Raw genomic sequence first — 14520 nt, 5'->3', positions numbered from 1 at the left:
GTCATGCTGAAGACCCAGGTTCGATTCCCAACATGGGTACAATGTGTGAAGCCCATTTCTGGTGTCCAACGCCGTGACATTGCTGGAATATTGCTAAAAGTGGCATAAAACCATACTCAGTCACTCACTCACTTTTAACTAATGTGATGCCTTGGTCGAGGCGACTTGTAGTTCTGTCATATCAGGACCAGAAAAAAGAAAGATGCTTAATTTTACATTATTGTATTGAATGCAATTTTAAAATACTTCTGAAAATAAGAACTTGAAAGAAATCCTACCTGAAGAAGATAAGAATTTTTCACATGAAATTGTTGGGGGGGGGGGGCGGAAATTCTGTAAATGATCCAATTACTGATTGCAGGTAATCAGTTCATACACCCCACACATTTGACACTGCTTGCAAGTTGCTGTTATATATTTTTTCATCAATAAATGGTTGATCTTGTTAACTGAATTGTGTAATCATTCAGAATATATCCATCTGATGTGTGTTTCACATTTGGCTGTGTATCTATGGGATCATAATCTTATGTTGGGATTAATAAATTTGATTCATCCAAGTTGGATATGTAAGTCAAGTAGACGCATTTCCTGTCGGCCCTTGGAGTACAATTGATGAGGTTGACTGTATCCTACATGAGGTTATTTAGTATCTCTTGAGATATAGGGTAGAGGTTTGGTTGTTTGTAGGGTGGAGATAAGGGAAGCTCTATTCCTTTAGCCTACATTGAGATAACAGTATTTAACACTGCTGTCATACATCCCAGGTAACAAGAAAAATAGATGTTAAATAAATTTGTTAAAAGTAGAGTTTATTGTTCTCACAAAATATTAGAGGCTCATGAGCCCCCTGTGCAGCTGAGCATTGCAATGTCAGGCCATAGCCTTGCCCTTCTCTCACACTGTTGAACGAGCTGTACTGTAGACTACTCTGTGTCTCTGAAAAATATTATTTTGACAAAAACAGGCAACTACATTTAAATTGAAATGGAGCCTCAACAAGATGGCTGATTCAGAACCTGTGGAAAATCCCGACTTTCTTCATTTAGGGCTACAGTAAGGGCTGGCGAAAGGGATATAATGTGGTGCAGGGACTGGAGACAGACTAGCTCTCCTGGTGCACATTTGAAATTGTCAGTGACCCAGTTTTTCTCCACAGCAAGTCTGCCTGATAAAGCTGAACATTCTGGGTCCCAGCTCAGCCTGGTTATTGATAAAGCCTGGCTGCTGGGAGCTGTGAGCTGCAGGCTGGCTAGCTAGATAAAGCTCAGCCCAGTGGGAATAGGTTACCATGACAACTCATTTTATCTCCAACACATGCAGTGGGTTTCCATTGAGCATATGGACACAATGCTAACTCTTGATTTATCAACAAGCTTTATCTCAGACTGGCTCCTATCCTTGGATATGATATATTCCTCTGTCATGAAGTACTGGGAATATGACAGTATTGTGATGTATTCGATATCATGAATGTTTATGATTAGGAGGGGGGGGGGGGGTAGCCTAGTGGTTCGCTCGTCATGCCGAAGACCCGGGTTCGATTCCCAACATGGGCACTATGTGTGAAGCCCATTTCTGGTGTCCCCCGCCGTGATATTGCTGGAATATTGCTAAAAGCGGCGTAAAACCATATTCACTTACTTATGATTAGGGGTTTTGCCTTGAGTATGGTCAGGTGTTGTGACTTGGTTCATTTTGTCTTCGAACCCTGAAGGCATGGGTTATTGCTAACAATATCAATTGCTGGGATATTGTTGAGTGCAGCTTCAAACACGCACACACAATCAACAATTAGGACGTGACTTTCCATTTTGTTTGATAGTGTAGTTTCTTTGTAAGAAGCTGTCTTACTGTTTCATTGTCTGTTCCGACTTTTCTCTTGTTATGCAGTGCAACTCTTAAATACACACGAACATGATTAGACATCTTTTAAAAACTCAAAATTAGTCATTAGTCATTAGATTTTCATAATCATTTTTCAGAGGGGCGGTCGGGTAGCCTAGTGGTTAAAGCGTTCCCTCGTCACGCAGAAGACCCGGGTTCGATTCCCGACATGGGTACAATGTGTGAAGCCCATTTCTGGTGTCCCCCGCCGTGATATTGCTGGAATATTGCTAAAAGCGGCGTAAAACCATACTCACTCACTCACTCCTTTTTTGAGAACTGGGAGACTAGATGCATTGTATTGTTTGTCAACCAAACTGTTGTTTTCAAGTTGTTCAGAACTGATGTGATACACATCTTGACAAGTTTGTTCCCCACACATGCATGTTTTTCAGGTGCAGAAGGGTTGCAAATTTGTTGTAGCCACCTGGAATACTCATCCATACCGGCCCATGATTGACAGTATTTTAATAAGTTCACCATGGAAAGAAACATCAGGCAAACAAAGAAGGCATGTTTGTTGTCTCTGGGTACTTGGGAACAAGAATTATGTGAGGCGGGGTGGAAGTGTGACGGGGATGGATGAAATCTTGTAAGGTGGAATCCGAATTACTAGAGAAAACAAAATGACGAGCTATTTTTTGGTGGTTTGACGGCTTGGTCTTTTTTATTTGGATGTTTGGAGATCGGCTTTTCAAAATTACCATTGCCGGAGGTTGATAAGCTGATTGGGGGCGATCGGGTAGCCTAGTGGTTAAAGCGTCCGCTCGTCACGTCGAAGACCCGGGTTCGATTCCCGACATGGGTACAATGTGTGAACCCATTTCTGGTGTCCCCTGCCGTGATATTGCTGGAATATTGCTAAAAGCGGCGTAAAACCATCCTCACTCACTGATAAGCTGATTGTACTATTTGCCAATATTCACTGCTGTTGGTAGTATTGTAGTATTTACTGTTGGTCACGGATGATTTGTAAGTTCAGTTTTGCCGGTAGTGGTTATCCACTTGTGTATCATGGCCCAAGTGATTCACATGTAGCGTATTTAGAGCCAGCAAAAATAGACTGAGTTGATGCATAGCATTGTATCCCAATGTAGATTGATGCTCATGATGTCAACCACTGGATTGTCTGGTCCAAGCTCGATTATCTACAGGCCGCCGTCATAGCTGGAATGTTGCCGAGTGTGACATTAAACAACAAAGAAACTGTCAACTCTGAAATGTTTGTGGATGACCAGCAGTGTAATTGTGCTAGAGCTTCAAAGAAATAGCTTCTCTTTTTGTTATTTTCAGGTGGTGTGAATATTCAGAACACTTTATTGGCAAACAGGTCAAGTGATATGAGTGCCCTCTGCATCGACACCAGTTTATTCAGTCCTGTTCAACCACAAAATGAAAATCGAAGCTTTGATTGTGAGCAGTGTGGCAAGACTTTCACCCGACTTGATGGTCTTAAGACACATCAAGAGGCAGTGCATGATAAAACAGTGTATTCGTGTATCTGTGGCAAGGTGTACAAGTACAGGCGAGGCTTCCGAAGGCACAAGGAAGTCTGCACCCTGGGCTATGACACTGATCCTATTAAACTGATTCAAAATAAAGACTTCTAAGTGTGCTGATGCTGATGCAATAATGATCGGTGCAGTAGCCAAGTGGTTAAGGTGTTGGCTTGTCATGTTGAAGGCCTGGGTTCTATTCCCCACTTGGGTACAATGTGTGAAGCTCATTTCTGGTGATATTGCTAGATTGTCCGCCATGATACTACAGCAACAGGAGCAGAATGGTTGCAAATTTGTTCTAGCTTCGGGATTGCACACCCATACCAGTCCTTGATTGACGTCTATTTTAATTATTTCATCATGGACAGAAAACTTCAGGCAACACACAAAGACATTCTTTGTCTCTGGGTACTTGGGAATGAGAATTAATGATAGGCGATGGTAGTGTGAGGTGCACAGTTACAAATCTTGTAAGGCAGAATCGGAATAACCTAAAAAAACAAATGAGTAAATCCTATAGTGGTTACCCTTTTCATCTGTATTTTTAATGATAAGATTTATCCCCTCTGATTGAAATAAAATCTTATGGTAAAAAAGTCACACATGGAGTCTTGTTACATAGAGGAATAGAGAGTGGAATAAAGAGTTTACCATTCACAGCAATACTTTCCAGTTGACATACCCACTCCCTGTTTACAATTCACAGCAATACTTTCCAGTTGACATACCCACTCCCTGTTTACAATTCACAGCAATACTTTCCAGTTGACATACCCATTTCCTGTTTACAATTCACAGCAATACTTTCCACCTGACATACCCACTTCCTGTTTACAATTCACAGCAATACTTTCCACCTGACATACCCACTTCCTGTTTACAATTCACAGCAATACTATCCACCTGACATACCTGCTTCCTGTTTACAATTCACAGCAATACTTTCCACCTGACATACCCACTTCCTGTTTACAATTCAAAGCAATACTTTCCACCTGACATACCCACTTCCTGTTAACAATTCACAGCAATACTTTCCACCTGACATACCCGCTTCCTGTTTACAATTCACAGCAATACTTTCCACCTGACATACCCGCTTCCTGTTTACAATTCACAGCAATACTTTCCACCTGACATACCCGCTTCCTGTTTACAATTCACAGCGATACTTTCCACCTGACATAAGTGCTTCGTTTACAATTCACAGCAATACTTTCCACCTGACATACCCACCTCCTGTACACTGGGGATGGTCGGGTAGCCTAGTAGTTGAAGCGTTCGCTCGTCACGCCGAAGACCCGGGTTTGATTCCTGACATGGGCACAATGTGTGAAGCCCATTTCTGGTGTCCCCCACCGTGATATTGCTGGAATATTGCTAAAAGCGGCGTAAAACCATACTCACTCACTCACTCCTGTACACTGATTGATGTGGCGCTCAGTGCAAGGAGCATGATTAGTGTTTCCATCAAGTCCCAAATGGGGACATAACAACATTGGACTTTGCAACATCCAGAGTTCCCTGAAGGGAACTACTATTCCTTGTTCCAACTACCGATAGAACAGTTCACCTGTAAACACATAGACACCAGTCCTTGTCTTTGGTTCACAATATTCAAACTTGTGCAGAATCATTAAAAGAGAAAGTTACAGTGTGGTTATTATATTACATAATTGACAAGCTGATTTTTAGTGGTTTGACATCTTGGTCTTTATGTTTTGGGAAGTTAGGAGATCTGCTTTTCAAAATTACCATAGCTGAAGGTTTATAAGCTGATTGTACTATTTGCCAATGTCATATCCCAATGGTGTAGATCGATGCTCATGATGTCAGTTACTGGATTGTCTTGCCTGGGCTTGATTATTTATGGACCAGCGTCTTATAGTTGAAATGTTGCTGATTGTGGCCTTACACAACAAAGAAAGTGTCAGCTCTAAGAAATGTTTGCCATGTACATAATCCTGGTTTTGCCATGTACAGAATCCCAGTTTTGCCATGTACAGAATCTCGGTTTTGCCATGTACAAAATCCCGGTTTTGTCATGTACAGAATCCCAGTTTTGCCATGTACAGAATCCCGGTTTTGCCATGTACAGAATCCCGGTTTTGTCATGTACAGAATCCCGGTTTTGCCATGTACAGAATCCCGGTTTTCCCATGTACTGAATCACGGTTTTGTCATGTACAGAATCCCGGTTTTGCCATGTACAGAATCTCGGTTTTGCCATGTACAGAATCCCGGGTTTGCCATGTACAGAAACTCGAATTTGCCATGTACAGAATCTTGGTTTTGCCATGTACAGAAACTCGGTTTTGCCATGTACAGAATCTCGGTTTTGCCATGTACAGAAACTCGGTTTTACCATGTACAGAATCTCGGTTTTGCCATGTACAGAATCTCGGTTTTGCCATGTACAGAATCCCGGTTTTACCATGTACAGAATCCCAGTTTTGCCATGTACAGAATCACGGTTTTGCCATGTACAGAATCTCGGTTTTGCCATGTACAGAATCTCGGTTTTGCCATGTACAGAATCTTGGTTTTGCCATGTACAGAATCCTGTGTCAGGAAACCTGCTTCTGGATGACCAGCATCTTCAAAGAAATAGCTTCTCTTTTTGTTATTTTCAGGTGGTGTGAATATTCAGAACACTTTATTGGCAAACAGGTCAAGTGATATCAGTGCCCTCTGCATCGACTCCAGTTTATTCAGTCCTGTTCAACCACAAGATGGAAGTCGAAGCTTTGATTGTGAGCAGTGTGGAAAGACTTTCACCCGACTTGATGGTCTTAAGAATCACCAAGAGGCAGTGCATGATAAGACAGTGTATTCGTGTATCTGTGGCAAGGTGTACAAGTACAGGCGAAGCATTCGAAGGCACAGAGAAATCTGCACTGTGGGCTTTGACACTGATCCCATCAAGCTGAAGCGTTGAAGGGTGGTGCAGTAGCCAAGTGGTTAAGGCTTTGTCTCATCACATCAAAGGCCGTGGGTTTGATTCCCACTTGGGTACTAAGTGTGAAGATCATTCCTGGGTATACTGAAAACTTTGCACCATCAGAGTGCGAGAATGTTGCTAAAAATGAAACCCAACTCACTCACTCACTGGCTTGCTTGGTGTTGACAGGAACATTTCATGATGTTTGTCCACTGTCAGCAATATTCTACTTATCACAGCATTTCACAAGATCTGTACTGATATATATCTGTAGGTTGTTGATTTCAGAAGACCGTCCCGATTGTAGTTGAGAACAGTTCACTCTAATGCTGGTGTTATTTTGACACTATTTATAACTTTTATGGAAGTGTGAAGGTGAAACTGAACCCTGTCCCTCAACACACACAGGAATTTCTGGGCAGATAAGTAGTGCTGTAACCATGCAAGGCAGCAATTTACAACCTCCCAGGGTTAGAAACTAACAGTTTTTGTCCACTAGTCCTTATAAAGATAACATAGAGCAAAACCCCTAAAATGGGCCAACTTCTACTTGTCCTTAGGATACCTTTACTATTGGGCAGTTTGGTAAGGACTACAGGTCTAGTGCCAATTTCTGACGCTGCCTCTCTACCGCAATACATACGATACATTAGTTATATTGGTGTACAAACATGTGAATAATAACAGAAATAAGAAGCTGAAAAGGTGGCTATAGATCGCATACCATTGACATTGCCTTCTGACCTTGATATTGCTACTCTACAATATCCCATCTTCGATCTCTAAAGTATTGTAACAGGATACGAATCATATCGCAGCCATAGTATCGGGATATCACATCATGACCCCACCATATCGTTACATGTCCACAGAATGTATGTTGTGGTTGCATAAGATCTGATTAAGTAATTGTGTCATGCTACTCCTTTCGAAGATTGATTACAGGTGTGCTGCCATGCAACACCGGCAACATTTTTGAGTAGAAAGCAAACAGCCATTCACCTACTGAATATGTGTTTGGAAATGCAGTAAACTACGGTTGTAATGAACTCAAAGAGACCACCACCAATTTTGTTCGTGATAACCATAGTTTGTTATAAGCATATATGCAGCATATATGCAACAAATGGCCGGGACTACAAAATAAGTTTGTTATATCAGTCAGTTCGTTATAAGCGTGATCGTTTTAAACATAGTTTTTATTAAGTCATTAATTTGAAGCTAATGCTAGTTTAAATCATTAGACATTTGATGGGATACACTCTGCAAAGCATTGATTGAGATAAATTTTCAAGGAATCCAATTCTTGTTACTTTCAGATCAAGGCTTTTCTGGGCTGGGTCAAAATTGGGAGGACATAACAGCAACATATTCTAAGGGACACCGAGACAGTTCAGTCTTGACATCAGAGGGGCGGTACTCGTTCCCTTGTGGTCAGTGTGGGAAACTTTTCACCCAGTCAGGGCATAGGAGCGATCATATGGAAGCTGTTCATCAAAAGACAGTCTACTCGTGTGTTTGTGGCAAGGTTTACAAATATCGCAGTGGCTTTAGGAGGCACAGGCGGACATGTTCGGTTGGATTCAGCACTGAACCCATTAAAGGGAAATATGACTAAAGGGACAAGTTGTTAGATGTCAATTGTACAGACGTCATGTGAACTTCTCCACATCTTCAGAAAGTAATGTTGAAACAACCATTTACAAGGATTTACATGTTTTGTCGCAATACAGTAACATTGATGCACAATATGGAACATTGATCCACAATCAGTAACATTGATCCGCAACACAGTAACATTGATCCACAATATGGAACATTGATCCGCAATCAGTAACATTGACCCACAATACAGTAACATTGATCCGCAATACAGTAACATTGATCCGCAGTCAGTAACATTGATCCACAATACAGTAACATTGATCCGCAATATAGTAACATTGATCCGCAATCAGTAACATTGATCCACAATCAGTAACATTGATCCACAATACAGTAACATTGATCCACAATCAGTAACATTGATCATCAATACAGTAACATTGATCATCAATACAGTAACATTGATCATCAATACAGTAACATTGATCATCAATACAGTAACATTGATCCACAATACAGTAACATTGATCCACAATCAGTAACATTGATCATCAGATGAACAGCGGTTATTTGCCTGATTGATTGATCATGATTGATGAAGATGCTGAGATTTGCTGCACAAGTTAATTTCCAAGCCAACACAAACAGGCAAGGGCTGCAATGGTCACACCTTCATAACATTTGCCGATCCAGTACTTCAGACACTATGTATTATGTGAGCACATTTAACAATAGGGAAGTTAAAAGCATTATTTCGATTTCCTATGAATAGGTTAACACTATAGCTGGATATGGTGAAGAATGCTTTCTGATAAGATATTTTTTGTGTTGGCAAGATACAACTTTGACAGTTAGGCGTCAGATCTCTGAATGGACTTATGATGGTGTTTGAATTCATGGTGCTTGTTCATGTTGATAACATTCTGGGAGAAGATTGTTGAGTCAAAAATAACCCAGATGTCAGTGGTTAACGGATGTTCTCTAGAAGATCAACAAGGCACTGAGTGTTGTCCATGTTAAACGTGATAGTCAAGCATGTCTGGATGTTTTCATTTGCAGAATTGTTACCCCCGAAGACATGATCATCCCTCTGTTAAATCCGACTGGACATTGTGTTCAAGGAAGTGAAGGCACATTTCATTGACGATATAGCTCTGTTCTTTGTTACTTTCAGATCAGAACTATTCATTAAACGTGGATGACTTTGGTGGGTTTTATGCCGAACAATCGCCTGGAGCGCCTGCTTTGTACGCGGGACAAATGGCCCGATCCCGTGGCGAGTACCTGTGTTTCCACTGTGATAAGACATTCAGTCGATCTGACCACAGGAAAGTTCACATGGATTCGGTTCATTGCAACACCACCTATGCATGTGTTTGTGGGAAGGTATACAAGTACCGTAGTGGGTTTCGCTGGCATCGAAGGACATGTGAGAAAGCTGTTCGGACTCAGCCCATTGTAGGGAAGCAGACGGACTATTGATTTCATTTTATACTCCGATTTCATGATTTGTATGGGGCACAGGTGGCCCCAGTCATCCAAGGTGGCACAGTTCGCTGTGCAGAGTCGTATCCCTTAGGTGTACCAGAATCCTATCATCTTGGTAAGAATCTGTAGATTCCCCGAAAAGTATTCTGGGTCTTTCAGCACAGTACATGGGCTTGTGGGTTTTCACCAAACTGTACTATTGTCGTAGGAGGGACTAACGGGATCGGGTGGTCAGGCTCGCTGACATTGTTGATGCATGGCTTCGTTTTCACCAAAGTGTACTATTGTCGTAGGAGGGACTAACGGGATCGGGTGATCAGGGTCGCTGACATGGTTGATGCATGGCTTCGTATCCCAATTGTGTGGAACGATGCTCATGATGTCAATCACTGGATTTTCTTGACCAGATTTGATTATTTACAGGTCGCCGTCATATAGCTGTAATATTGCTAAGTGTGGCGTTAAACAACAAACAAAACAAAAACAAAGCATTTCACCAGTGTCAGCATATATGACCTGCATCACTTGCTTTATAACATTAAGATGCCATGCCGTGATGCGATTGAAATACTGTTCAAAGAGGTATTAAAAACAAACACACTCACTCAATATTTGTTGGGGGTGGTCATGTAGCCTATTGGTTTAAGCATTCGCTCGTCGCGACGAAGACCTGAGTTCGATTCTCAACATGGGCACAATGTGTGAAGCCCATTTCTGGTATCCCCGCCGTGGTATTGCTGGAATATTGCTAAAAGCGGCTTTAAACCATACTCACTCATTATTTGTTGTTACCATGTTGTTATGTACTTGGTTATGCCTGTGTAAGAATGTCCCAATTCACTCTCTATTAGATCTGTTTATAGTGGGGGTTCATGCCTATTTCAGTATTTATATTTATATGAAATCTCACTGACCACGTTCTTGTGATGACTCCAGATAATACTGGGAATATTTATTCTGCATATGTTACCATAGCAGAGCCCTTATTGTAGATACCACTTTGTTTTGGGGAATAGTTTCTGCCAAGATGTTTGTGGGTCAGGCATTGGTGATCACTGCACCACTGTTGGCATAGAAACTAGAATATAAATGTAACAAGATTAACTGAAACAAAATCCATTACCCAAATCTGTGAAAATCATGGAAGGTCACCAAAATAACACGACAGAGTTTGTGGGAGTGTCAAGGTAAAAAAATACTGATGATGATACAAAAATAATGGCTGTTTCACTGTGAATTGTTCAGCCACTGATCACAAAATCGATCTTGTCTTTGTGATTTTAATAACAGTCTGCCAAAGTCATCAAAATGGACAGACATGTTTGGGGAGGGTTGCAGATAAATGAATTACTAGTATATGGGGAGGATAGTCTATAGGTTTTTGTACATACTGCATAATGAAAACTCGATCAAATTTATTGTTTAAAATTTGATCAACTATGTTTTGCTTAAAAAATCTCAATTGTGGTAGTTGTGTGCTTCATGTGTTTATTTACATGTTTGTGATGTGAAGTAGATCTCCATCCATGTCAACTATACCACTCAACATTTGAGGAGGACCATGATAGCCATCTTTTATAAAGGTGTGGTCCTTAGCAAATGCTGAGGAGTATATCGTATTCGACGTAATAAGCACCCAGGGCGCTCTCAAAATTAGAAATAGGGGGCTCTTATTAGAATATTATTTTAGTGGAAAAAAAAGTCAAAAGGTAAATTTTGTGGTTTATGCTGACAGCCTGAAATCTTTATGTACAACAGATATATTTTTCCAGAATTTAATTGCCCATAATTAAGTGTGCATATGACAGATGAGTGCGTATTTTACGAGAATATATGTCTTGTGTACATTCATCAATCGGAAGAGGTGCTAATTAGGATTGTTCACTGGCCAATATATTAGCGAATATCGACTTGGGCGCTTATTTGAGCGGGGCGCTTATTACGTCGAATACTGTAATAGTGGATGATCGCAGTAAGACCTACAGGAGGTGGCTCTGGTTCATCACTATGCTCATCAAGCTGTTCAAAGGCTCCACGTTTTGTTGTTCTGTGCATAATGTACAGTACAGAGCTTATCTGTTCACTGGTTATGAATAAATAGATATGAATGATCTCATTATTGTTGTGATATTTTTATTCATCTACTGTGGTTTTCACATAGATCAGTGATGTGAATGTGATTCAGGCAACTGGATGAGCGTGAATTAAAGCCGAAAAATGCAAGTGGTCTTTGCACGTCATATTTATATCAACAATAAAACATTTTGGGTAGCAGAAGTACCAACTAAGACATACACGGAAAACAAACAACTATGTATTCCACATCACTGTATATTGAGCAGCACTTGTAACACGTATATAAACAATGTCATTCAAACTCTAGTTACATTCTGTGAATTGTCACTGCCGGGGTCAAGACAAGAGTTCTACTTACTTATGTCATCACTGATCACACCTGCAAGTCCCGACAGGCGCCACGCACACAACACAGTGTTTTTGTTCATTGCGACTGCATCAAAGGCTGACATGAGCCAGCACGCATGTATTGTTTTAGCGGAAGTACTCTACTCAGCACTAAGAATCGGTGCTATTGGGTGTGTGAGTGGATTAAGGTGAGGATTCTCCTGTTAACCTGACTGAGGACATTTTCTTAAAATATAAACCCACTGATGCTTGAGATGAGGGGGTGTCGCATTCATATTGAGTCGCATTTTTCGCAAGGGGCCAGTGGTCGCATTGTTTTGGAGACGCATTTATTTCCCGATTTACTGTAATTCGTTAGATACAATTTTAACATGCCCCTTGGAACTGGCTGACGCAACATAACCAAATATTATATTTTGTCTCTTTGATGATTGTAGTCTGGATAACTCACTGAATACACCACAAATCACAGCTTGCTTGTATTGATTACACGATGCAACATGTGCTACTGTAATAACACCATATTCACACAAAACATTGGATATTTCATATTTTCATCATGTGCCAACCTTTTTACTGCTGACTGCAAGCCATGATCTGCTTTGTGAAGACAGCACACATCTGTCAGTATTGAAATAGTTACTCAAATATTGTTTGTGCACTGTATTGTTGTGAGAATGAATCATCATTCCACCATTTCCTTGTTTGAATTCCTAGGTAGAACTGGCAGGTACTTCACAGATGGAGTTAACATTGGGCGTGGCGACTTGGTTCAATAGCTGTTTCAATATGGATGAGGGGCGGTCGGGTAGCCTAGTGGTTAAAGCGTTCGCTCGTCATGCCGAAGACCCGGGTTCGATTCCCGACTTGGGTACAATGTGTGAAGCCCATTTCTGGTGTCTCCCACCGTGATATTGCTGGAATATTGCTTAAAGCGGTGTAAAACCATACTCACTCACTCACTCAATATGGATGCATTGTACAGGCGAGACCACCCAATGGACAGCCAGATCAAACCCACAATAAAGCACTTAGATCCACAGGGGCAGTTGGGTAGCCTAGAGGTTAAAGCGTTTACTCGTCACGCCGAAGACCTGTGTTCGATTCCCAACATGGGTACAATGTATGAAGCCCATTTAATATCAATATTGCTAAAAGCAGCATAAAACCATACTCACTCACTACATCCACAACATCAACAGCACAAAACCGTTAAGTTCACCAATTTTGGAAGAGTATAACTCCTCAAAGACCACAGATGGGTGACCGCCAGGAAAACCGGTTGGAAATACTGCCCTGGGAGACAACCTCTGACTTGGACAACATTTGACTGGGACAACATTATTGCCTTGTCAGCTGTGATATAAATATAAACTTCACTCAAACAAGCTCCAGATAATGCGGGGCGGTCTGGTAGCCTAGTGGTTAAAGTGTTCGTTCGTCACGCCGAAGACCTGGGTTTCGATTCCCGACATGGGTACAATGTGTGAAGCCCATTTCTGGTGTCTCCCGCCGTGATATTGCTGGAATATTGCTGAAAGCGGCGTAAAACCATACTCACTCACTCACTCTAGATAATGCTTTCAGTATGTAGTGCCAAGCTTTTACCATTAGACCTGCTTTTTTCTTCTTCCTAAAAAGATGAAGAGAAAATATATCGGTGTCTTTGTTATTTTCAGGTTTTGGCGTGGGCCTGCATCCAGGTGCTGCTCATGCTCCCTATCCCATAATGTTTAGTCCTCAGGGAGCGCGCAGTGCCTCTGAGGCCAGTCACAGCCATCAGTGTGAATATTGTAATAAGAGTTTTGCCAATGAGAGGAATAAGAGGATCCATGTTGAGGCTGTGCATGAACACTTGACATACAACTGTAGTTGTGGGCGAGTCTACAAGTCCCAGAGAGCTTTACGCAGACATAAGAAAGAATGTTTCCCTTTACAGAGTCCAAGATTCTAATTGCCTTGTCTGTGTATTGGTAGGTTGAATTTACTTGACAGATTCGACAATATCATGTTAGAGGACACCGAGAAATTGTTCTGTCCGTATTATTTGAATTTTGTTTCAAATATTATTCCCATTTTTAGATTTACCAGGCAGTTTTGGTGATGTTCACGTGGAGGACATTATGAAATTGTTTCAAATACTCGAGGGACTAAACCTGTGTTTTCAGCATGGCAAATGAACACTTTCGCCACTCGACTGATCAAGCCCTCTTGGGGATTCAGGACATACAATTGATATTTGGCTGTAATGAATGGCTGTATTACTGGTTCATAACTTTAAGAATTTAAAGAGAATTGTCAGTTTAGTCAACTCATGTTATCTCCTCTGTGGGATGTGCCTGACTCTGTGGGCTGTGCCTGACTGACTCTGTGGGCTGTGCCTGACTCTGTGGGATGTTCCCGACTCTGTTTGATGTTCCCGACTCTGTGTGATGTTCCCGACTCTGTGTGATGTTCCTGACATCACAAGTCCCTTGCCATTTGGATTCCAGGTTAGAATAGGTCTCGAGCAAATTATTCTTGTCATGAGAGGTGCCTTAGCGGATCGGGTGGTCAACCATTTTGCCTTGGTTAGTTGTATGTTGTGCTAAGCTCAAGTCTTTTAAAGGCATTTAGAAGTGATGCGCATAAGGAAGAGAATTTATGGATGTCAACTTATTTATCATGAGGAACACA

General features: G+C 41.3%; 1 protein-coding gene across 7 annotated transcripts in view; it reads left to right on the top strand.

The window, feature by feature from the left end:
• LOC139447746 (uncharacterized) overlaps positions 1–14520 on the top strand; it is a 166463-nt gene that overhangs the window by 36063 nt on the left and 115880 nt on the right. Inside the window, exon 2 of one of the 7 annotated variants that reach the window (XM_071229230.1) lies at positions 7647–8396. The exons of the other annotated variants lie outside the window; for them this stretch is intronic. Coding sequence (XP_071085331.1) covers positions 7647–7945 — 299 coding nt within the window. The 3' untranslated portion in view covers positions 7946–8396. Of the gene's footprint in view, positions 1–7646; positions 8397–14520 lie in introns of those variants that run through there. 7 annotated transcript variants of the gene reach the window in all.

The sequence above is a fragment of the Haliotis cracherodii genome, unplaced genomic scaffold (genome assembly GCF_022045235.1).
Source record: "Haliotis cracherodii isolate W230 unplaced genomic scaffold, xgHalCrac1.p SCAF_7, whole genome shotgun sequence".
NCBI classification, from domain to species: domain Eukaryota; kingdom Metazoa; phylum Mollusca; class Gastropoda; order Lepetellida; family Haliotidae; genus Haliotis; species Haliotis cracherodii.
This window is presented reverse-complemented; position numbering and strand designations above follow the sequence as displayed.